Below are 26135 nucleotides of genomic sequence, written 5' to 3'. Positions count from 1 at the left end.
ACTATTATCTACCTAGCATTGTCTGTTTACATCTTACTGTGGCATTATTTGGATGTACAAGACTTGCTATGAGGTATGAAACATTATTCCAGTCAGGTGGTTTTATAGCACCAGTATCAGACATTGAACTGATAGTCTTCTTCAATTTCCCATGGCCAATCCACCTAACCTGCACATCTTTGGACTATGGGAGGAAACCCGCGCAGACACGGGGAGAATGTGCCAACTCCACACGGACAGTCGTCCGAGGGTGGAATTCAACCCGGGTCCCTGGTGCCGGGAGGCAGCAGTGCTAACCACTGAGCCACCGTGCTCACGGTCATCAAAGGAGGTATATTTGACTATTTTTGTACTTAACAATATACATTGCTTTAATGGACTAATTTCAATAAACCTAATGATTCCCATGAGTATATAAATAAATAAATGAGCACAGCTTGAAGACTGCTGACCTACAGCTATTTACATTGCTTCCTACTTGCATTATAGAATATGGTTTCCAAACGCAATGAGTATGTGGATAGGAGAATGTTGGCGGGTGTGTCTTGGCTCGAGAGTTCCATGAAATGTTTTCTATAGGGTTCCTACTCACAAGCAGCTTGTTAAATCCTGCTTCATGCAACCAAAGCTTCTGTTAGGGAGTAAGAAATATTGTTGGGAGGGGTGAAAGGAAAGTGCAGCTTACTTAACAGCTTATTGAGTCTACATGAAACATTCCTGTTCTACTTGACCCACAAGTACTGCTGTAAAGGCACTCAACCCTAATATGTTCCTGCTACAGAGCTTGCCAAAGTCTGGGTAACCTGGACACCAATGGCTGAAAGTAGACTGTTTAAAAGGAAGAGAGGAAGTCTTAACTGTCCTCATCTTACCTCCATTAAAACTGAAGTGGGTGGGTAAAGTTTGTGTTGCAGTGAAGTTTATGTTTGCATTTTAACCTCTGAAATGACCCTAACCTACCAATGGCTAGGAGTTATGAATCAGTCCCATTGGCCATCCACACGTAAACTCTGGAGCGTTCCTATGGACAATGCAATGTTAGGTTTGTACTGAACTCAGTAAATTCAGATTGTGATTTCAGTACACCTTCACGTGTACATTAATAAAAATCCAAAATGGAAATGGTGTCCTGGCAAGATTTCTAATTGCATTGAGGAATTCAAAGTTAATCTGCCACCGATTATTTTTTCAGTAATACACAAATTATGTGTAGTTGCAGCACATCACACTGAATCAATGATGAAGCCACTAAGCAGCCTTTTAAAGCATACTGGGGATAAAGTATTACTGAAGAATTTTTCATTTTTGTCTCAGTTTTAACAAACATATTGTAATACATTAGCCTTAATAGCTGATAGGGAAAATGTATCATGATGTGTTTTCTTCTCCATGTATTTACGGGATTAAAATACTCTACTTATTGAACCTGGGCACCTTTTCCCCAAACGTTAGCACATGCACAGTTTAAAAGAAACAATTGCAAGAAACAGAAGAAAACAACCTCTCACAATACAGTCCAGTTTGCAGTAAACAATTCCAGACCACTGAAAAATAAGCTGTAAACCATTTGGACGCAACAGTTTACCTTGCAGCTACAGTTTTATGAAAATTTAGCCAATAATTTAACACAGTGAAAATTACTGTCCAATACTTAAATGTAGTGGTGTAACTCCTTAACATATCAACATAAGTCCAGGTATTCAAACTTACTTTTCCAAACAGGGCTTTGAAGAACTTCCTTTCCTGGAGTGACAGGGGGAACAAGTCAGGAGACTATTACTGCAGGAAGCTACAAATACTGCAAAAGTTTCAAACCAAAGCACAAAAACTAGCCCAGAGAGGTTCTCCAAAAAGGATATAAAGAAACATACATGAAGATCGCCCATGACAATGCAGTACAGTACATGGGCTTACAGTAAGCTACAAGCCACCAGTGTGATTGAGCAGTGGATAGAGATATCCAGAGGCCTGTCACATGCAGAGGTTCTAGTTACATTCCATTTCAGCAGAGAGCTCATTTCAGTTCACATTGGCAGCAGCAGTTTTAGCAGCAATGAGACATTCTGCATCAGAGGCACAAGGACCAAAGCAAAGCTACAGTTAGCATTATTATGCTTGAATTTAGTAACAAAAAAATCACAAAACATGTAAACTTCATTGTACCTTCAATATTTTCTGATGTTTTAATTTAACTAAATACATACAGAATTGAAACAAGATGAAGAACAAGGTCACCTCAAAAAGATAAGGTATGAACCTTGCTAGCAATACAAATTAGAGATAATTTCCCACAGGTATGGCTGAAATTAATGTAATGGTTATGCAAAGTTGCAAACAATAACAGGTGAAATGAAATGGATGCTGCTGCCAAGTCTTATGACCTAAAACAGATTTATTAGACATTAATGTAGATAAATCAACCTTACTGAAGAAACTAAGTCAGCTGAGAAACTTCAAAACAGCTAAATCATGCCCAAGTGGGAATATTAATAATTAATAGTTTATTTTGAGGGGATGTTGTCTAGTGACATTAGTATCAGACATGCAGGATTATAACTACAGAGTGCTACAAGAAGGCAAGTGTGTTAAAAAATGTTTCTTATACCTGCTGAAACAAAAACAAACATTTTACATCACAATATAGAAATTTTAATTAATAATGAAAAACAGAAGTACACAAACTCTTATTACAGGGATTTTTTTTGGAAATGATTATTTTTAGTTGTATATGATAGCACAAAATGACTCAAGGCACAGTACACTATTTAGCCCTTGAGCCCTACAGATGGAGACACAGAAAAAAGTGATTGGCGTGCATGGAGCATTCTGGTCCCAGCCTGGATATCCCAAGCAGAAACTCAGCACTGTCCACATGGAGTGGTGATAAGAAGCAAAGGTGGGACAGCACCATAGGAAACAATCAAATGCATAATTCCAGAGGGAAGCAGTACAACCAGGGAACTGTGTGCATTCTTGAGACCTGAAGGAAAAACATCATTAATTCCTTAAAATCTTCCAACGAATACAAGAAAATTGCATTTTTCAGAAGATTGACCTCTTACTTCATTCTGAACAGATAACTGATTTTACTTGTTCAGTTTCTAAAAATAAAGATCGCGGAGATAAATCTATGATTTTATTCAAATGAACACCTAGTCTGTAAAGTTTATTGAGCTCTAACAGTACATTCTATAGTTAAAATGTGGAAGGCAAAAACAGCATTAAAGTGTTTAAGTCTGCAGGGTCCGATGGTATCAACTCTAGGCTATTGAGATAGGCGAGAGAGAAGATTACTGGGGGCCTTGACCAAGATCTAGACTCGAGTCTTCAGAGCTCGAAACATTAGCTTGCTCTCTCTCCATGAATTCTGCCTAACCCACTGTGATCTCCAGCATTTGTTGTTTTTGTCTTTATGTGCTCGCTAGCCACGGGAGACATCCTGGAGGACTTCGTCTGGTGAAGAAGGGAAATAGGGCTAATCCAGGAAATTACATACCAGTAAATCTCACATTGGTAGTTGGGAAGCTATTGGAGAGAATTCTTAGGGATAGGATTTACACGCATTTGGAAAATCATAGCTTAATTAGGGACAGTCAGCACGGCTTTGTACTGGGCAGGTCATGTCTTACTAACTTGATTGAATTTGTCGAGAAGGTGACGAAGATGATCGATGAGGATAGAGCATGGATTTTAGTAAGGCTTTTGACAAGTTCCCTCATAGTAGGTTCATCCAGAAGATTAAGATGCATGGGCTCCGCAGGGACTTGGCCACATGGATTCAGAATTGGCTTGCCCATAGAAGGCAGAGGATAGTGGTGGAAGGGTGTTTCTCAGTCTGGAAATCTGTGACTAGTGGTACTCTGCAGGGACCCATACTGGGACCTCTTGTTTGTGATATATATAAATGAGCTTGATGAAAATATAGGTGGATGGGTTAGTAAGTTTGCAGACAGTACAAAAGATCGGTGGAGTTGTAGATAGTGTGGAAGGTTGTCAAAGGATGCAGCAGGATATAGATCAGCTGCAGATATAGGCAGAGAAACGACAGATGATGTTTAATCCAAGTATATGTGACGTGCCGCACTTTGGGAGATCAAACATTAAGGAAAAGTATACAATTAATAGCAGAACCCTGAACAGCACTGATTTACAAAGGGATCTTGGGGCTCAACTCCATAGCTCCCTGAAAGGGGGCACGCAAGTAGATAGGGTGCCTTTACTGGTCAAGAAATTGAGTACAAGAGTCAGGATGTCATTTTGCAGCTTTTTATAAGACTTTGGTTAGGTCACACTTAGAACATTGTACTCAATTCTGGTTGCCACATTACAGGAAGGACATGGAGGCTTTGGAGAGGGTGCAGAAGAGGTATACAAGGATGCTGGATTAGATGGTATGAGCTATAAAGGACAGGCTAGAAAAACTCAGGTTGTTTTCTCTTCAGCCGTGGAGACGAAGGGGAGACTTGATAGAAGTCTGTAAAATTTTGAGATACATAGATAGGATTGACAATCAGAATCTTTTTCCCCCCCAGAATTAAAATGTCTAACACATACATTTAAAGGTGAGAGGGGGAAGTTCAAAGGAGACATGAGAGGCAAGGTTTTTTTTTTACACAGAGTGGTAGGAGTCTGGAACACACTGCCAGGGATAGTACTGGAGGAAGATACGATAAGGACATTTAATAGACTTTTAGATAAGCACACAAATATGCAAGGAATGGAGGGATATGGACCAAGGGTAGAGAGAAGGGATTAGTTTCATTTGGTGTCACTTAACGGCACAATATCGTGGGCTGAAGGGCCCATTCCTGTGCTGCACTCTTCTATGTTGTATGGTCTAAAAAGTATCAATCAACACTACTCCAGGAATCAACAAACACATGCTTTGCATTCAGACTGAATTGTGACATGTACGTCGGAAGAGCAAACACTCTTGATGATTCCTAAATTAGGTTAAGGCGGAAATAGCTCAACTGCACTTAATTTTTCTCAAGCAACAGTGAAATTAGTCAAATAAACACAATCTGGGAGGAAACTAGTTAACAAACTTTCAGCCTTAGGAGGGTAGGAAACTACAGCATTGGTTGGGTAAGAAGCTACAATACTGGGTTTATGGTCCACAGTCCTAGCAACTTTGTATAACACTGGTGCTGGACAAACAATGAATTTACATTTAAAACTTTTCTTGATCAAGAACTTGCTGAACTGCTATAGATCTTCAATTTTAAATATAGCTTATGCCATTTAGAGTGAAACCAATTTTGCATTATATAACTGTTGTGCAACCCTACATATCAATTTTATATTTGAAGAGTATTTAAGAAAACCACAGGCAAACTTGACCATCTTCATTTAGTTTCCAATGCACAGACGTTCATGTCAAATGATTCTTATTTACAGGTTATAAATGGTTAATATTCTGATATTAACTTTACGTGTACTATTACAAATGAAGCCAACAATGAGACCAAAGTTCCATTGCCCAAATTGGTCACTCATTTTTCACTCCAATAAGTAGACAATCAAGGCAGCAGAAATCCAGCTGGCAGGTCAGCAGACCGCAAACGAAAAGTCAGGTTTTAAAAATAGGAAATAAAAGAAACTTGGCAACGTGCAGTCACATCTCTTACACTACACGGTTGGTTTTAAAATTGGTGGGCGTAAATTTTATGAAGTAACTTGCATCATAATAAAGTATGCACATTGTAGGGTGAAGAATGCCTTGCCACAAGTAATTAAAACTATTGAACGCTTTCCAATTCAAATCATTTTTAAGCTAGCAGATAATTATAGTTCTAAATGTTACAGCAGCTCCTAGGTTAAAGTTGCATAGGACAAATATTGCTGATGTTGGTTTGTTGCAAGGAAACAAAATTGCTTTTAACTAGGAAAGCAACACAACTAAGTTTTCTTAAGAGTGTTCAGGATGGTCACAGTAAACGGAAACTGCGATAAAAGCTAAAGAAGAGGGGTGTTTTGTGACTGGAAGCTTGTATCCAGTGGGGTCCCACAGGAACCAGTGTAGGGGCCCTTGCCGATTGTGGTTTGTATAAACAATTTAGACTTGAAAACAGAAGGATTGATCAGCAAAATAAGTAGTACAAAAATTGGCAGGGTAGTGAATAGAAAGGAGGATAGCCTTAGATTGCAGGAGGATACAGACAGACTGCTGAGATGGGCTGATCAGTGCAAATGGAATTTAATCTGGATAAATGTGAGCTGATCACTTGGGAAAACAAGATAAGGGAACACATGATGAATAGCAGGACCCTGGGAAGCACCAAGGATCAGAAGGACATGGGTGCGCATGTGCACTACTCGTTTAAGGTAGCAGATGGATAAAGTGGTTAAGGTGGCATATGAGATATTTGCCTTTCACATCAAAGGCAAAGAGTTTAAGAGTTTATGCTCAAACTGTATGAAATGTTGGTTAAGTCACAGCTAGAGTATTGTGTGCAGTTCTGGAATCCACATTATAGGAGGGACAGGAATGCACTGGAGAGGGTGCAAAGAATAACAAGGACGGCGAATTTTAGTTTTGAAGAAAGACAAGAGGAAGAAGCTTTAGAATAACACAGAAGGGGAATACTATAAATAGCAAAACCACCCAAAACCAATGTGACTGAAATATATTTAAGAGAACCTATGATCCCATTGCCCCCTCAAAAAAAAGAAACAGCTTGAACTCAAGAGTTTAAAGGGAAGATTCCAGTTGATGAAGACCATGAAACTTAACTGCATTTCAATTCAAAATGCTGATAAGATTTTTTCATCAGACTTTGCCAAGTATGGAAACTTTTGTTGTACTTTGTGAACATTTTGAGAACAGCCTCACACTGTATTATAGGCTTAAACATTAATCTGTTGGGTTTCCCCAAGTAATAGCTTGGGCTCAACATGTACATTATCATTTATTTTCAAAGAAAACAGAAATTATTGGAAGACTTGCAACTCATTGACAATAGGACACCAACAGGATGTGAAACTGCTTTTCCTGTAAAGATATAAAGTACTTAAATTTGTTGAACTAGAAAGCATACGATACCAAAATATGCATTTTTTTTTCATGTTTCAACACAACCAGCTTCCAACGTGCTAGGCATGACTCCAAGCAGCAGAAAGATTGTCTCCAATTTCAGTTTCACAAGGGCTCCTTGATACCATACTCCATCAAATGCAGCCTCCAAGTCAAGGGTTGTCACTCTCACCTCACAGTTTAATCAAAAGTCCTCTCAACCTTCGATTCTCCACGAAAAACAGTTCCAACATCACCAATTGTTCTTCATGAATAATGTTTTCATCCCTGTACCTATCTTGTTTCTGCATCCTTGCTAGTGTCTTCACAAATTTTCTAATGTATAGCAACCAAAACAGGACACAACACTTGAGTATAAACCAGTGTTTATACAAGTCTAACTTACTTCTCAGTGTTTGTACTCTACACCTCTATTTAAAGAAAAGATCTTTAGATACTTTATTCTTCATTTACCACTCTCTCAACCTGTCCTACCAATTTCAATGCATATATACTAAGTCCTCTGCTCCTGTACCCTCTTCGTACTGCAGATATTTTCTAACCAACCTGTCCAAAGATGTTATAACATATCTCTGGAGAAGTTGGGACTTGAACCAAGGCATCCTAACTCAGGGGTAGGAACACTACCATTGCACCATAATATCCTTTATTTTGCTATAAAAGAACCGACTGTGGATGCTGAAGATCTGAAACAAAAACAGAAATTTCTGGAGAAACTCAACTGGTCTGGCAGCATCAGTGGGGAGAAAGCAGAGTTAAATGTCTCAAATCTGGTGACTCTTCAGTAGAGCTTTATTTTGTAATGTCACGCCATATTCCTCAAATCTCTTCACAATTCTCAGCACTGAAATTCATCTGTCATTTGTCTGCCTATTCCATGAATTTGATCACGACCTGCGAACGTTATGCCATCCTAAAACCATAAGATGCTGGCCTAATTTCTTCTATAATTATTGTGTAATGAGATGTGAGTATGACTGGCTACACCAGCATTTATCATCCATCCCCAACTACCCAGAGGAACTGTTAAGAGTCAGCCACATTGCTGCGGGTCTAGAGTCACATGTAGGCTAGACCAGGCAAGGATGCTAGATTTCCTTCTCTAAAGGACATTAGTGAGCCAGATGACCTCGTGGTCATCATTAAACTCTAATTCCCAGATTATTATTGTATTCAAATTCCACCATCTGCCATAAATTGAACCCCGGTGAGGTGTGTGGAACCTATGTATGGATTAATTGCCTACTGATAATACCGTTGGGCCATTGCCTATCCTAAATGCAAGATCCGTATTCTGTGAATATGTACTTCTGGCCCTAGACCCTCCTATAAGGGGAAACATGTCTACACCTATCCTGCCAAGTTTAAGAATCTTCTTTGTTTCAGAAAGGTTGCTTCTCATTCTTCTATATTTCAATGAGTCCAAGCCCAATCCACTCAACCCCTCCCCATAAGACAGTCCTTCCATAGCCGGTATCAGCCTGGTGAATCTTCTCTGAACTACATCAAAATGACAATATGCCTTTCTTCAGATATTGTTCACATTATGCCATCTGTGGTCTGATTAGTGCCTGATACAGTTTTAGCATGACCTCCCTACATTTAACACCATTTGCTTTGAAATAAAGGCCAACATACCATTTATCCTCCTTATTACCCACTGAACTTTGATACTAGCTTTATCCTCCTATTTGAAACTTGCATGTATTACTAGGAGCAATCTGGAAACTAATATTTTTGACATAATCTCCTTGAGATTAGACATGAAATTAAGATCTTAGTGATAAGCAGTCATTTTCCTAAGAGTTACGCAGTGGAACTTCATTGCAACTATTTAAAACGCTCAAGTAGTCAGCTTATGATCTGTAAACAGTACACACTATCAACCCGCCACACAGTTAAATGTTTCTACTTCAGCCTCACCAGCAAAGACCAAACTATAAAACCATAAGAAAGAGGAATAGCAGTCACCCATTCAGTCCATCGAGCCTGTGCCGCCTTTCAATAGGAAAACAACTGATCCGACATGCCTCACATCCATTTTCCTGTCCTTTCCCCATAACTCTTGATTCCCCTACTGATCAAGAATCTTAGCTTTAAATATACATAAGGACCCAGCCCCAACAGCTCTCTATATCAAGAAGTTCCAAAGACACTCAACCCTCAGAGAAGAAATTTCACCTCATCACAGTGATCATTTGGGGCGACACGGTGGCTCAGTGGGCTCTGAGGGTTGGTGTGGACTTGTTGGGCCAAAGGGCCTGTTTCTACACTGTAGGGATTCTATGATCTATGCTCACAGTCTTAAATTGGTGCCCTTTTATTCTGAGCACATGCCCTCTAGGCCCAGACTCTCCTATGAGGGGAAATAGCCTCTCAGCATTTACCCCATCAAGCCACCTTAAGAATCTTACATGTTTCAACGAGACCACCTCTCATTCTTCTAAACTACAGTGCATAGAGTCTCAACGTGTTTAATCTTTGCTCATAAGATCCCTCCATATTGGGATCATCCTAGCGAACCTTCTCTGAACTGCCTCCAATGGAATTATATCTTTCCTTAAATATCCCCAAGTTCCTTTGTGTTGCAGATTTCTGCTATTTTTCTTCATTTAAATAATGCTCTGCCCTTTTGTACTCACTTCCAAAGCGCACAACTTCACAATTTCCCCAGGTTTGATTCCACCCTCGGGTGGCTGTCTGTGTGGAGTTTGCACATTCCCCCTTCGTCTGCGTGGGTTTACACCAGGTGCTCCGGTTTCCTCCCACAGTCCAAAAACATACAAACTAAGTGGATTGGCTATGCTAAATTGCCCAGTCTGTCCAGAAATGTGTAGGTTTGGTGTGTTAGCATGGAAAATGCAGGGTTACAAGTAGGATGCTCTTCAGAAGGTCGGTGTGGACTTGTTGAGCCGAGTGGCCTGTTTCCACACTGTAAGGGTACTATGGTACTATGGAAAGAATAGAGCCCCTGAAAGATCAGCAAGGCCACCTATGTGTGGAACCATAGGAAATAGGAGAGATACTAAATGAGTATTTTGCGTCAGTATTTACTGTGGAGAAGGATATGGAAGATAGAGAACATGGGGAAATAAGCAGTGACATTCTGAAAAATATCCATATTATACACGTGGTGGTGCAGGACAGCTTAAAATGCATAAAGGTGGATAAATCCCCAGGACATGGTCAGGTGTACCCGAGAACTCTGTGGGAAGCTAGGGAAGTGATTGCTGGGTTCCTTGCTGAGATATTTGTATCATCGATAGCCACAGTGAGGTGCCAGAAAACTGGAGGTTGACTAATGTGGTGTCACTATTTAAGAACGGTGATAAAGAAAAGCCAGGTAACTTCAGACCGGTGAGCCTGACATCAGTGGTGGGCAAGTTATTGGAGGGAATCTTCAGCGACAAGATTTACATGTATTTGGAAAAGCAAGGACTGATTAGGGATAGTCAACGTGGCTTTGTGCGTGGGAAATCATGTCTCACTAACTTATTTGAGTTTTTTTGAAGCAGTAACAAAGAGGATTGATAAGGTCACAGCAGCGGACAAAATTGATATGGACTTCAGCAAGGCATTCGACAGAGTTCCTCGTGGTAGACTGGTTACCAAGAATAGATCACATGGAATACAGGGAGAATTAGCCATGTGGATACAGAACTGGCTCAACGGTAGAAGACAGAAGGTGACAGTGATGGTGATGGGCTGCTTTTCAGACTGGAGGCCTGAGGTCAGTGGTGTGCCGCAAGGATCGGTGGTGGGTCCACTGCTTTTCGTTGTGTATATAAATGATTTGGATGTGAACATAGGAGGTATGGTCAGTAAATTTGCAGATGACACCAAAATTGGAGGTGCAGTGGACAGCCAACAAGATTACCTCGGAATACAACAAGATCTCAATCAGATGTAGACAAGAGCGCAACGGAGAAGCAGAGGGAGCGACGAGAAAAAGGGAGTGATGGTGAAACAGAGGGAGTGATGAATAAAGAGGGAGAGATTTGAAAAAGCAACAAGGCTGAAGGGACGGAGAGAGTGACTGAAGAAACAGTGAGAAAGCCACAATTGTTACTTCTAAAAAAAAAGTGCGATCGTGGCTCAATAGTTAACACTGCTGCCTCACAGCGTCAGGGACCCAGGATCGATTCCACCCTCAGACAATTGTCTGTGTGGAGTTTGCACGTTCTCCCGTGTGTGCATGGGTTTCCTCCGGGTGCTCCGGTTTCCTCCCACAATCAAAAGATGTGCAGGCTAGGTGGATTGGCCATGCTAAATTGCCCGTAGTGTTCATGGATGTGTGGATTAGGTGGGTTATAGGGGAATGGGTCTGGGTGGGATGCTTGGGAGGGTCAGTGTGGACTTGTTGGGCCAAAGGGCTTGTTTCCATGCTGTAGGGTTTCTATGATTCTATGAGATGGGCCAATGGGCTGAAAAGTGGCAGATGGAGTTTAGTTTAGATGAATGTGAGGTGCTGCATTTTGGAAAGGGAAATCAGGGCAGGACCTATACAGTTCATGGCAAGGTCGTGGGGAATATTGCTGAACAATGAGGCCTTGAAGTGCAAGTTCATAGTTCCTTTGAAGTGGAGTCACAGGTAGGAAGGATAGTGAACGCAGCGTTGGGTATGCTTGCCTTTATTGGGCAGTGCATTGAGTATAGGAGTTGGGAGGTAATTTTGCGGCCAGTTGGATACAGAACTGGCTTGAAAGTAGGAGACAGAGGGTGATGGTGAAGGGTTGCTTTTCAGGCTGGAGGCCTGTGACCAGTGGTGTGCCACAAGTATCAGTGGAGGACATTTGTTAGGCCACTTTTGAAAGCCTGTGTTCAATTCTGGGAAAGATTTTCAAGGATGTTGCCAGGGTTAGAGGGTTTATGCTATAGACAGAGGCTGAATAGGCTGGGGATATTCTCCCTGGAGCTTTGTTGGCTGAGGGGTGACCTCATAGAGGTTTATAAAATCATAAGGGGCATGGATAGGGTAAATAAACATAGTCTTTCCCCCTGGGTGGGGGAGCCCAAAACTAGAGGGCATTGGTTTAAAATGAGAAAGATTTGAAAGTGATCTAAGGGGCAACTTTTTCATGCAGAGGGTGGTGCGTGTATAGAACGAGCATCCACAGGAAGTGGAGGAGGCTGGTATAATTACAACATTTAAAAGGCATCTGGATGGGTATATGAATAGGACAGTTTAGAGGGATATGGGCCAATGGGACTAGATTAATTTAGGATATCTGGTTGGCATGGATGCGTTGGGCTGTAGGGTCTGTTTCTGTGCTGTACAGCTCAATGACTTATCTGCCTTTAGCCATGTTGGTGGGCTAATTCTATTTCTCTAGTGATGGTGATGGTGGTAGTCCTTAATTTTTTATGGTTAATGAGATGTTCAAAATATCTTTTGCTGTCTTGCCTTTTCTGCTTTTCTTGCCTCCGCCCAAAGAGTCAGGTTCACTCACTCTTGTTTTGCTATTTTATCTTTGCATCTTTTCTGTCCTTTCTTAATTTTCTCCGCCAGGCATTTTAACCTCAGTTTGTAATTTGAACGTTTGAATACTTAGTGCAGTCGTTGATTCCGTGACATTTACAGGTGGTTATTCAGCCCACCAAGTCCATCTGCCCTCACAGAGAACATGAAAACTTTTTGCGTATTATTTAGTTCATTTCAATTGAGTGCAAAGCCAGATAGTTCTCCAACCAAGTGAGTAAGAAAGCAATGAAGATACTTCAAGTGTGCAAGACAATTAGGTAGAGATAACATTACAACATTCAAATTTGCAGTTATAAATTTGCAATGACAGTAGTTATAAATTATAAATTGAGTCACAAATGTCAATATATCACATCACATCCTTAAATATCATGGAGTCTCTCCAAGACTTGCAGATTACAACATATTGCAAATTATGTTGAGTCTCAGTGTGTAGTCTGCCTTGCATCTATTTAAATTAAATTACCATGCCAATCATGACTTTGGTAAAAGCTTACATGATAATAACATGCAACCAGCAACTGATTGGAAAGAAGGGAAATCTAACTGAATTATTTATTCAAAACTGAAAACAACACTACTAGGGTTCCACCAAACAAGCACTTTTAAACTGCTAAACTTCGTGTCGAAGTATTGCCTGACAAAAAGGCAATGGAAACATTATGTGCTTCAACTGTTTTGCCAAAGGTCTCTGAGATGTGGCATAAAGGTGAGCCCTTAATTTGGAATGAAAAATGAACTTAAATACTGTAAAGCTGGAAATTCTGTGTAATGGGCTCTCTGACCCACCCAATCTTTATGCCTTTGCATGGCTCAAGTGCAGCAATGCCAAAGGTGCTGTCTTTCTGATGAGATATTAAATTGAAGCCCCATCTGTTTGCTTCAGCAGATGTTAAAAACAATCCAATGGCACTACTTTGAAGAGTAAAGGGGAGTTAGAACACAGAACATAGAACAGTACAGCACAGTACAGGCCCTTTGGCCCATGATGTTGTGCCAAACTTTTACCCTAAACCTCAGGTCTATCTAACCTCCATCCCTACCTTATACTATCATCTATATGCCTATCTAATAGCCGCTTAAATGCCCCTAATGAGGCCGACTCCACTACCCTCTCTGGCAATGCATTCCACGCCCCTACCACTCTCTGAGTAAAGAACCTACCTCTGATGTCTCCCCTATATCTACCTCTACTCACTTTAAAACTATGTCCCCTCGTAATAGCTACCTCCACCCTAGGAAAAAGTCTCTGGCTGTCCACTCTATCTATACCTCTGATCATTTTGTACACCTCTATCAAGTCACCTCTCATCTTTCGTCGTTCTAAAGATAAAAGCCCTAGCTCTCTCAACCATTCCTCATAAGACCTTCCCTCCATTCCAGGCAAAATCCTGGTAAATCTCCTCTGCACCTTTTCCAACGCCTCCACATCTTTCCTGTAATGAGGCGACCAGAACTGGACACAATACTCCAGTTCTTGCCAGTGTCTCAATCAATATTTATCCCTCAATCACCACGAAAACAGGTTGACTAGTCATTTTCACTATGGTGTCTACTGAAGCTCACTGTGTGGAAACTGACAGTTATTACACTGCAAGAGTCCTTCATTGATTGTAAAGCACTTTGAAACACCATGTGGGTGGGGAAAGTGGTCTAACAAATGCATTTTTAAAAAATATATTCTTGTGGCTTCTTTTGCTAGCTGATATAAATATTCCCCCAACACAATATTACTATTATAGTTTGACCACAACCATTTGATTGCTGGAACAATCTGCGCTTTTCTAACCCATGGTCTCAACTAAAACATTAAGTGGACACTTTCTTAAAGCAAACATGGATTCCGCAGAGTTGTGATTGGTGCTACTTGATTGTGCTACTCAGAGTGCTATGGTTGTGTCACTTTGACTAGACAGAGAACATGATGGGCAGCAGAAAAGTGTGGGTTGTGTCTATCTGTGTTTCCATGTGTGCATATCCAGAATTATTCCATTGGGACTTATTTCCTAGATTCCCAAACCTAACAAAAGGTCAGCAGAAGTCATTAAAAAACACAATAGTTTCAAAGTTCACAGAAAGTTATTATGCAAGCAACAACGAAAACAAACGCTAAGTTAGCCTCTAACATTGTATAAGAGTGTAAGGATGGGGTGGAGGGGGGTGGGGAATCTTGCAGCAATTATTACATGGCTTTAGTGAGTCAGACTTGGCTACAGTTGTCTCCTCAAAAAATGATGCAACAAAAGTTCATCAGATTCTTGGGATTGGTGGGTAAGAAACATAGAAACATGGAAAATAGATGTCAAGAGTAAGCCATTTAGCCCTTTGGGCCTGTACCACCATTCAATATGACCATGGCTGATACTAGAAAGATATGAAAGTAGATGCATTAGGGTGTCTAAAATAAGTATTTAAGACCTGAACATAAGCATCACACACTCTTGATGAGTATCAACATTTTTCAAAAGGGGAAAAACATTTAAAAATAAAGAGTTCCTTTTTTATGAAGATGCTGAAACATGCACAGAAATCACATTCAATACTGCAGAAAATACTACATGGTCCTAGAAAGACCGACGAGAGTACAATGGGGGCCTACATTCTTTAGGAGCTTGGAAGATATAAAAGTGATGCCACTGAAACTCAAAATTATTGTCATCCATGCTGTCAAATTCTCTTACGTGTCAACGTTTCCAGTTGGATATCATAGTCTCAGGATCGGGGTCAGTCTTTCTGTGAGTCATGAATCTTTGGAATACTTCACTCCTGAGGATTGTGGATGAACAGTTGTTGAGTATATTCAAGACTGATAATGATCGATCTTTTGGAATTTAAGGAAATTGAGGGAAATGAAGATAGTGCAGGAAGATGTAGCTGAGGTAGAAAATCATCCATGATCTTATTGAAAGTTGGAGTAGGTTTGAGGGGCTTTACGGTCAACTCCTATTCCTGCACACTACACAGTCAACAGTGAATTTTCTAAAATAGGCAAATACATGGTACAAGGGAGTCACAAGAAACACAATTACATCAAAATTAAACTCTGCACCATATGGTGCAGTCCTATGCTTGCAGTCAAGGAAGTTCCCACATTATGGTTCACTCAAAGCTATTTTGTTTTAGCTTGGGCACTCAATAATTCAGTAACTCATAGTTAGGACAGAAAAGGTTGACTGTTATTACGAGAAAAGGGTAATGAGTGGGGACAGTGCTCTGCTGGTTCCAACTATCAAGATTCAAACAAATAGCTCCTTGGACAAGGTACCAGAGAACAGCAGTGACTCAAATCACATTCTGAACACTTCACGAAAGGGAGAAAAGGGGCAGGAAACCACTATGTTTTGCAAAGAATTAGAAGAACAACCAATTCTGGTGATGGCTCAGAGTGAAGTCACCCACAATTTCAATTAATATTCAAAGGCTAAGTTTCTGCTTTGACCAGCAGTTAACAAGCTTGCAAGTCTTGCACATTTCAGTTTCTTCATCAGCAAGAATAATGAGACTGAGAACAAACAGTGTATTCACCAGTGGATAAAATGCATTGGCATTGTTGAGTGGTTGAGATACAAGCACATACTTAACACACTTAAAAAAACAAAATTGAATGAAAATAAAAACAGTCTTTGTCAGTTGAATGCCATTCAACCGTGTAGTATTTTCTCCAGTATTGAATGTGATTTCTGTGCATGTTTCAGCCACTTCATAAAAAAGGAACTCTTTATTTTTAAATGTTTTTCCCCTTTTGAAAAATATTTATACTCATCAAGAGTGTGTGATGTTTATGTTCAGGTCTTAAATACTTATTTTAGACACCCCAATGTATCTACTTTCAAAACAGGACAGGAGATGCAGAGCAGGCTTCAGTACAACTTCAGTAAGAGTTTGCCTTCTCTTATTTATCTGTTCACAGGATGTAAGCAGGCTAGTTGGGCTAGCATTAATTGCCCATTCTTAATTGCCCTGGAGAACACAGTGGTAAGCTGTTTCAAAGAACAAGAACAAAGAAAAAAAGAAAATTACAGCACAGGAACGGGCCCTTCGGCCCTCCAAGCCTGCACCAACATGCTGCCCATCACAACTAAAACCCCCTACCCTTCCCAAGACTGTATCCCTGTATTTCCATTCTATTCACGTATTTGTCAGGACGCCGTTTAAAAGTCACTATCGTATCTGCTTCTCTACCTCCCCCGGCAGCGAGTTCCAGGCACCCATCACCTTCTGTGTAAAACATTTGCCTCGTACATCACCTTTAAACCTTGCCCCTCGCATCTTAAACCTATGCCCCCTAATAACTGACTCTTCTACCCTGGGAAAAAGCTTCTGACTGTCCACTATGTCCATGTCCTTCATAGTCTTGTAGACATCTATCAGGTCGCCCCTCGTTCCAGTGAGAATGACCCAAGTTTCTCCAGCTTCTCCTCATAGCTAATGCCCTTCATACCAGGCAACATCCTTGTAAAGCTTTTCTGTACCCTCTCCAAAGTCACCACATCCTTCTGGTAGTGTGGCGACCAGAACTGAACACAATATTCCAAATGCAGCCTAACTAAGGTTCTAAAAAGCTGCAACATTACCTGCCAATTTTTAGAGTCAATGCCCCAGGTGATGAAGGCAAGCATGCCGTATGCCTTGTTGGTGACCTTCTCCACTTGTGTTGCCTTTTGTCACTTTCAGTGACCTGTGTACTTGTACACCCAGATCCCTCTGCTTATCAGTGCTCTTAATGGTTCTTACACCTTGTGCAATCCACTGCACCAGTTCTCATTTTCTGTACCAATAATCCCATTTAACAACCAGGAGTGTTGAATTAGTCAGTCTGATGCTGTAGACCTGCTGCCACTTCAAACTAGACTGAGACATAGCAGTTTCAGTTCATGCATGCTCGAAGTACATACATGGGAACATGGAGTTGAGGATCAATAATGATCTCAATGAATAGCAGAGCAGGCTCAACAAGTTGAATGGCCTACTTCTGCTCCTACATCTTATACAGAGCTCTCATTCCCATCAGTATGTGGTGAATTTAAAATAATCAATGAGTCTAGATTTAAATATCACACCAACCCTATTATTCCTGTATTGTTCAAAACCTCCCCCATTCAAGCTGAGATGACAAGTAGAAATGATCAGTTGATCTGAAGGCATCCATGGTTCTCGGAGTGTGAAGTGAAGCAGTGGCAACGCTCGGTAGGAATTACTCAGGAAACTAGAGGACAGTCAGTCTAACCTAACAGTGGGGAAACTATTGGGAGCAATTCGGAGGGAACGAATTAATCTGCAATTGGAGAGAAAAGGGGCAATCAAAAACAGTCAGTATGGTTGTGTTAGGAGAGGTCATGTCTGACCAACTTAGAGTCATAGAGTAATACAACATGGAAACAGGTCCTCCGGCCCAAAATGGTTCATGCTGACGTGGTGCCCACTCAGCTAGTTCCAACTGCCCACATTTGGTCCATATCCCTCTAAAGCCTTCCCATCCATGTACCGATCCAAATTTTTTTTTTTTTAAATGTTGCTATTGTACCCGCCTTAACTTGATTGAATATTTTGAAGAGGCGACCAGGTATGTAGATGAGGGCAATGCTTCTTATGTACTTCATACTACTTGGACTTCAGCAAGAATTTTGATAAAGACTGCATGGGAGACTGATGTGTTCAGTGTGGTCTTACAAGGGTCAGTGTTGGGTCCTTTGCTGTTTGTGATATTTAAATATATAACACACACACACAATTTAGACTTGAATGTAGGAGGCTTGATTAGTAAGTTTTCAGATGATGCAAAAATTGAAGGGGTGGTAAATAGTGAGGAGGATAGCCTTAGATTAGAAGAGGATGATCAGCAGCAAATAGATAAATCCTGATAAATGTCAGTTAATGTACTTGGGCAGGACAAACAAAGCAAGAGAATACATGACAAATGGTAGGACCCTGTGAAGCACAGAGAATCGGAGAGATTTTGGTGTGCATGTCCACCGGTCCCTTATGTTATCAGAACAGGTGGATAAACTGGTTAAGGCAGCATATGGGATTCCTGCAATAGGGTAGTAGAGGCAGAAACCCTCATAACATTTACAAAGTATTTAGATGTTACTTCCAACGCCAAGGGTATAGGCCAAGTGCTGGAGAATGGGATTAGAATAGTTAGGTGACTGTTTTTGACCGGTGTAGATTCAATAGGCTGAAAGGCCTTTTTCTATGCTGTAGATCGTTATGGCTCTATCTGCATTTAGTTCTCATGAGCTCTGTTTTTATGATCTATTGTAATGAAATACAGTAGCTTTAAGTCAAAAGCCAAGTTTCAAATGATTGCTTTCTTGTCAACTACAGAATGCTGGAAAACAGCTCTGTCTCTTAAATTGGAAAGCTTTAGAAACAGAATTACAATAAAAAAAAACAATTTTCATACATTTGCTTGCATTATGTTCAAGTTGAAGAGTTAACTTCTCTAACTTGCTTTAGATTAAGGTGAATTTACACAAATTTGCATTTATTTCCCATCAGTTGTAGATCACAAGGGGATTTTCCATGCAGCAATGGAAAGTGGTCTTTGATATACTTCACTATCGTCAGAAACATGAACCAGCCGATGCAATCAATGATGGAATAAGCAAAAGCAAGAATCACCTTCACTAATATAGGCATTACCAGTAAGTGTCATTGGATAATATTAGGTTGGAGCTCCTACATAATTTTGCCCGCTTCTCCAATCATGAGGTAAAATATCGTGCATCAGATCCTTGAGATCAGTGCAGAGAATAAACCTAGCATTCTCTTTTAATGAAAGAATACTGCAGAGCAAGTGGAACAGTTAGTCACTGAAAGCTGACAGAATCTTTAATTAATTTGCAATCCCCAACTGTACATTAAGTTCATAGTCAGTGATGTACTCGTTTTGAGCAGATGATTTTTCACAAAGTATCTTACCACAGAAAATGCATATTTAAATTGTTAGTAATTTCAGGCATTTTCAAATTAGTTTGAAATTATAATTCTCATTTGAGATCCTATAAACGTTTCTGTTCATGGTAATGTCATACATCAGAATAAAATAAAATACCTAGCCATTCAGCTTTAAGACAATGAGAACATTTACTCCAATTGTGGAATTCCTTTATGTACATAGTTGCAACGAATAGTTACATCTCATCTAATGAAAAATTTGATGCAGCGACATATCAATCCAAAAATTTCCTGGGAAGTGATAAACTTTCCATGTTGGCATGAATCGTGGATTTTCATCTGTTTCATATAGCCAACAAAATAAAAGCTGCTTGCCAAGACTCTCAAACATCTTTTGTGAGAACATATAGAACTACTGAATTTGCACTGGATATTTCGGCTTGCCTGGGTTTGCAAAACCTCCTGCGTTTATTCAACATTCAAGCCTATGCAGTGCAATCTGCAATCCAATCCAATGCTTTACATACATATAAACTTCTAGAAATAATTGTAAGGTATTAGGAAAATGAGCTACCATCACTATTCAGTCAAATCATGACTGAACTTGAATGTTAACTTCACTTTTCCCCATACTGATTAATATTCAAAAACGTTTTGCTGTCTAGCTTGACTATTCAACAACGAGGCCATAGCCCTCCAGTGTAGACAACTGCAAAGCATCACAATCTTTCCAGTGAAGAAATTTATCCTCATCTCAGTTCTAAATTGACTCCTACTGTTAGGCATACCATTCGGGGAAACGGCCTGTCAACATCTACCTTGTCAAGTCCCTTCATCATTTTACATATTTTATTAAGATCACCTCTCAATTGTCTCAACCGTAGTCTAGGAATACGGCCTAGTCAATTCAACGCCTCTTAAAAGGTCAATCCTTTTGTTCCAATAGTCAATCTAATGAACTTTTGCTGCACTCTCTCTGAGGCAGGCTTATCCTTTCTTAGTTGTGGCAACTAAAACTATGCACAGTAATCCAGGTGTCTCACCAAGGCTGTACACAACTACTCAAATTCCTCTCGAATTAATGTTAACATAACATCTGCATTCCCATGTGGTTACTATCCTTGCAAGTTAACCTTATTTGATGCATGTACAAGGACATTACCCAGTTTCTTTACATTCAAAAAATATTTTGCATTTTAATTTTTCCTACCAAAGTGGTTAAGTGCACAGTTCTCCACAATACATTCCACCTGCCCTGCTCTTTTCCAATCGTTTAACCTGTCCATGTTGCTTTGCATAATCTTTGTTGATATTAGGGTACAAAGAGGATTTTTTAAAACTAAATGGGTTGGCAATGAGAGTGACTTGCTGAGGAACTGAGTCATGAAGTGGATCTATTGTATTCATCTCCATCACTGATCTACAAGACTTGCTCATTTGTTTTAGTCAGTCACTGTATCTGTCACTCAAATTATCTTTTCTCTCTCGTATAAATTTCTTGAGCCCAGAAGTTGGAGACAAAACAATTAATAGGTTTAGGTTGCAGAAGGTCTGCAAGGAAGGAGGATCTACTTTCCGACAGCAGGTCACTCTTTCAAGGCCTTGTACATGGTTAGGTGTCCTTAGAATGAGACTATGCACATGTCTACTAGTATATTTCAAGTCTCCCAAGGAAAATACATCCTTTTTGAGGTGTAGTGCCCCAAAACTGAACACTGTACTCTCGATGGTTTGTGGCAAAGCTCTGAATAAACGAAGTATCATTTTTTCTGATTTGTATTCATGGCCCCTCATGTTAAGGGTGAACATTAAACTCACTAAGCCATATGCCTGCTTAATTAGTCCAAATATCCCTTAGTAATTTCTAGTTTCTAGCCACACAACTTGCTACACCATCTAATGCGGTTGCATCGCAAAACGTGGATATGCAACACTTCACTGCTTCAGCCATGTCATCTGTAGGTCTGTTTGAAAGTATGGCTCAGAAATGCATTCCCAAGGTCTAACATATTAACAAAGGACATGTGCCAACAAAAAATGCACATTCTCCAAATCAACCATTCTACAGCACAACACCACTCAAAATACCCATATATTCCACTGTACACGCAAAATCACTCACATAACATCTATATGTTCCATTGTGAAAGCTCTGTTTTGCTTGACAACTATTGTTTGACATTCTGTTGTAGCTGAAATGCTGACTTCAGCCTCGTGACTCATGACGTATTAACTGAGCTTAATAATGGTCTACCCAAGGGAAGGAGAAAATTACCAACATTGTTGTTATTATTTACAAAAAAACTTTTCAAAGTTTGAAAGTGTATTACACGGAGATGTTTCTATTTTCCAAATACCTCCAAAATATTGAGGCATTTATGAATTGATATGATTCACAGCTTGTACACATTTCAAACAGAAGTAAGGAGGCTTGATATATCATTGTAATTCAATGCTCGTCTGCGCTGATGCATACATAACATATCATGTTTTCCATGTAAATACAGTTTCACATCATATCATGCCCAGCAGAAAAATTCACAATCTAGATTCAAGTTACCACTGAAGACAAACCACCAGCCACTTTCTAAGTCAGTGGGGTCTTCAAGACTCGTATCACAATGTGGTCTATCTCTCACTAATCTTCTTGGGTCTTGACAAATTTTGTATCTGGCTGGAGGTAACCAGAATATGCTCTCCGACCTGAACCAATCCTATTTTAAACTGAGAGGTTAGGAAACTAATGCCAAAGGGGCAATTGGCTTTTTGGCAACATCCAGTTCCGTTAAAATCAGGGACACCTTGTCTGCAATAAAAGAGGTTAGAAGAAACAAAAAAAATTGAAGCACACCCACTATATAGTGCACACAAGACCACATATTAAGTGTTCAACCATGCAGTAGAAATCAAGAATAATTTAACTATTTAATGTATTTAATCATTAGAACACAAAGTTCTGAAATCATTAAGTATGGCAACACGTAACACAAAGCCAAGGCAGCAATCCTGCAAAGATCATTAGTTATAGAGTCAATATGCCGAAGAGGAGCCATTCAGTCCATCAAACCCATGCTGACATTCCGTGAAGCAGCCCAGTCAGTCCGATTCTCCTGTCTTATTCTTGCAGCCTCGTACGTCAATTGAGCTCAAGTACTCATTGAAGTTACTTTCAGAAACATTGACCATCTCCATATTTGTTATCCTCATAGACACCAAATTCCAGCCCATTGCCACTCTCTGCGTAGAATAGTTCTTCACAGCATCCCGCCAGTACAACTTACCCATGCCCTCATAACTGTGAATCCTACTTCTCCAATTGTTAGCTAATCTTCGTTCTCTTTATATAAACCTGACATAATTTTGCACACCCCAATCAAGTCTCTCCCCAATCTCCTCTGCTCCAAGGAGAACATTCTCAACTTTACTAATCTAGCCTTGAAGTTAAACTCCCTCAGTCCCTGGAACCAATCTGGTAAATCTTCTCTGAAACTCTCTCGGGGACTCTCACGTTCTTCCTTAAGTGATGGATGCAACACTCCAGTTGCTGCCTAACAAGAGCTTCCTAAATAAAAACAAGAGTAGGACATTCAGCCGGTCGAGCCTGCCCACCATTCAGTAGGATCATGGCTAATCAAACACTTTAATACCATTTATTCATCCCATCGTGATAATTTTGTACATGATTCGTAATCAAAAATCTATCAACCTCTACCTTTTGCTCAAAGACTGAGCTTCCATAGCCCTCTGTGTTCCAACCCTCTGAGTAAACAAAAAACTCCATCTCAGACCCAAATGGCATGCCCCTTATTTTCAAATTGTGCCCTCTGGTTCTATATTCCCTAACCAGGGGAAACATTCCACCTGCATCAACCTTGTCTATCCCTTTAAGTATTTTGCAACTTTCAATATGATCACTTCTTATTTTTTGAAGTGTTAGAAAACACATGCCCAGTTTTCCCAATCCACCATCCCAGGAACAAGTCTGGTCAACCTTTACTGCACTCCCTCTATGGCAATATGTTTCCTGCAATAATGGGAATAAAACTGCATACAGCTCTCCAGGTGTGGTCTAACCAAGCTCCTATACAAGTGAAGCAAAACTTCATTACTCTTGTACGCAGATCCTTTTCCAATAAAAACTAACATTCCCTGAGCCTTCCTATTAGCTTGCTGTATGTTAGCCTTCAGTGACTTATCAACAAGGACACCTAGGTCCCTTTGTACACTTTCCAACCTCTTACCATTTAAGAAACATTCTGCACATCTGTTTCTCCTACCAAAGTAAGTAACACACATATGTCCACATTATATTCCATGTTCTGAATAACAAAATGGGAACAGATGCTGTCAGGGAATAGCACTATAGAAATGTGGAGATTGTTTAAGGAATGCATACTGCCTGTGCTCAACATGTTTGTCCCTAGCAGGCAGGGAAGATGCGGTCAAGTGAGGGAGCCTTGGTTCTCAAGAGAGATCGAACGACTAGTTAATAGGTAGAAGGATGCTTATATAAGGTTTAGGAAACAAGGATTGGAAAAGGCTCTAGAGGGAAACAAGTTAGCCAGGAAGGAGCTGAAGAAAGGGCTTAGGAGAGCTATAAGGGGACATGAGAAAACCTTGGCAGCTAGAATCAAGGAAAACCCCAAGGCTTTTTACACGTACGTGAGGAATAAGAGAATGACCAGAGAAAGGGTAGGGCCGATCAAGGAGTGTAAAGGGATTTTGTGCACGGAGCCTAAAGAGATAGGAGAGGTCCTTAATGAATACTTTTCTTCGGTATTCACAACTGAGAGGGACCACGGTGTAGGGGAGGACAGTGTGAATCAGGCTGGTAGGCTAGAGGAGGTAGATGTTAGTAAGGAAGATGTACTAGGAATTTTGAGAAACTTGAAGATAGACAAGTCCCCCAGGCCTGATGGGATTTATCCAAGGATTCTATGGGAAGCGAAGGAAGAGATCGCAGGGCCTTTGACGATGATTTTTTCATCCCCACTGTCCACAGGTATAGTGCCGGAAGATTGGAGAGAGGCAAACGTCATTCCCTTGTTCAAAAAAGGGAATAGAGATAACCCCAGAAATTACAGGCCAGTTAGTCTTACTTCAGTGGTGGGCAAATTATTGAAAAGGGCTCTGAGAGATAGGATTTATGATCACTTGGATAGGCACAGTTTGATTCGTGATAGTCAGCATGGATTTGTGAGGGGTAGATCATGCCTCACAAACCTCACTGAATTCTTTGAAGAGGTGACCAAAAACGTGGATGAAGGTAGAGCAGTGGATGTGGTATACATGGATTTAAGTAGGGCGTTTGATAAGGTTCCCCATGGTAGGCTCATGCAGAAAGTAAGGAGGCATGGGATAGGGGGAAATGTGGCAGATTGGATTCAGAATTGGCTGACCCTTAGAAGACAAAGGGTGGTAGTGGACGGAAAATATTCAACATGTTGCTCAGTTACGACTGGTGAACCACAAGGATCTGTTCTGGGTCCTCGTCTATTTATGATTTTTGTAATTGATTTGGATGTAGGACTGGAAGGGTGGATTAGTAAGCTCGTGGACGGTACAAAGGTGGTCGCGTTGTGGACAGTGCGGAGGGCTGTTTTAGGTTACAAAGGGACATTGATAGGATGCAGAGCTGGGCTGAGAAGTGGCAGATGGAGTTTAACCCTGAAAAGTGAGGTGATTCATTTTGGAAGGACAAACTTGAAAGCAGAATACAGGGTTAACGGAAAGATTCTTGGCAGTGTGGAGGAGCCGAGGGATCTTGGGATTCATGCCCACAGTTCCCTGAAAGCTGCCACCCAGGTGGGTAGAGTTGTTAAGAAGCCGTATGGTGTGTTAGCTTTCATTAATAGAGGGATTGAGTTCAAGAGCCGTGAAGTTATGTTCCAGCTATACAAAACCCTGGTTTGGCCACATCTGGAGTATTGTGTCCAGTTCTGGTCACCTCATTACAGGAAAGATGTGGAAGCGTTGGAAAAGGTGCAGAGGAGATTTACCAGGATGTTGCCTGGGAATGGAGGGAAGCTGTTACAAGGAAGGGTTGAGAAAGCAAGGGCTTTTCTCTTTAGAACGACGAAGGATGAGAGGTGACTTGATAGAGGTGTACAAAATGATCAGAGGATCAGAGGTATAGATAGAGTGGACAGCCAGAGACTTTTTCCTGGGGTGGAGGTAGCTATTACGAGGGGGCATAGTTTTAAAGTGAGTGGAGGTAGATATAGAGGAGACATCAGAGGTAGGTTCTTTACTCAGAGAGTGGTAGGGCCGTGGAATGCATTGCCGGAGAGGGTAGTGGAGTCGGCCTCATTACAGGCATTTAAGCAACTATTAGATAGGCATATGGATGATAGTATAAGGTAGGGGTGGAGGTTAGATAGACCTTAGGTTTAGGGTAAAAGTTCGGCACAACATTGTGGGCCAAAGGGCCTGTACTGTGCTGTACAGTTCTATGTTCTATGTTCTTGCCCATTCACTAAGCCTGTCCAAATCCTCCTGAAGAAGCTTTATATTCTCCTCACAATACATATTTCCAATCATTGTATTATCCGCAAACTTGGTCATCTGGTCCCTACCTTCAAATCATTGATATATATTGGAAACAGCTGGGGCCCCAAGTAACGATTCCTGCAGTACCCTATTTTTCACAGTCTGTCAACACGAGAATGACTCATTTATTTCTACTATTTTCTGTCTGTTAGCCAATCATTAATCCAT

The 26135-nt window shown here is 40.6% G+C and overlaps 1 protein-coding gene across 6 annotated transcripts in view; it reads right to left on the bottom strand.

The window, feature by feature from the left end:
* The window catches only part of numb (NUMB endocytic adaptor protein), a 252505-nt gene that overhangs the window by 36156 nt on the left and 190214 nt on the right, over positions 1-26135 (bottom strand). For 3 of the 6 annotated variants that reach the window (XM_048599601.1, XM_048599600.1, XM_048599603.1), the window contains exon 5: positions 1711-1743. The exons of the other annotated variants lie outside the window; for them this stretch is intronic. In XM_048599601.1, coding sequence (XP_048455558.1) covers positions 1711-1743 — 33 coding nt within the window. The remainder of the gene's footprint in view (positions 1-1710; positions 1744-26135) is intronic. 6 annotated transcript variants of the gene reach the window in all.

Source organism: Rhincodon typus, chromosome 8 (assembly GCF_021869965.1).
Source record: "Rhincodon typus isolate 14 chromosome 8, sRhiTyp1.1, whole genome shotgun sequence".
Taxonomy (NCBI): domain Eukaryota; kingdom Metazoa; phylum Chordata; class Chondrichthyes; order Orectolobiformes; family Rhincodontidae; genus Rhincodon; species Rhincodon typus.
The sequence above is the reverse complement of the archived record's forward strand: the minus strand, read 5'-3'. Positions and strand labels throughout refer to the sequence as shown.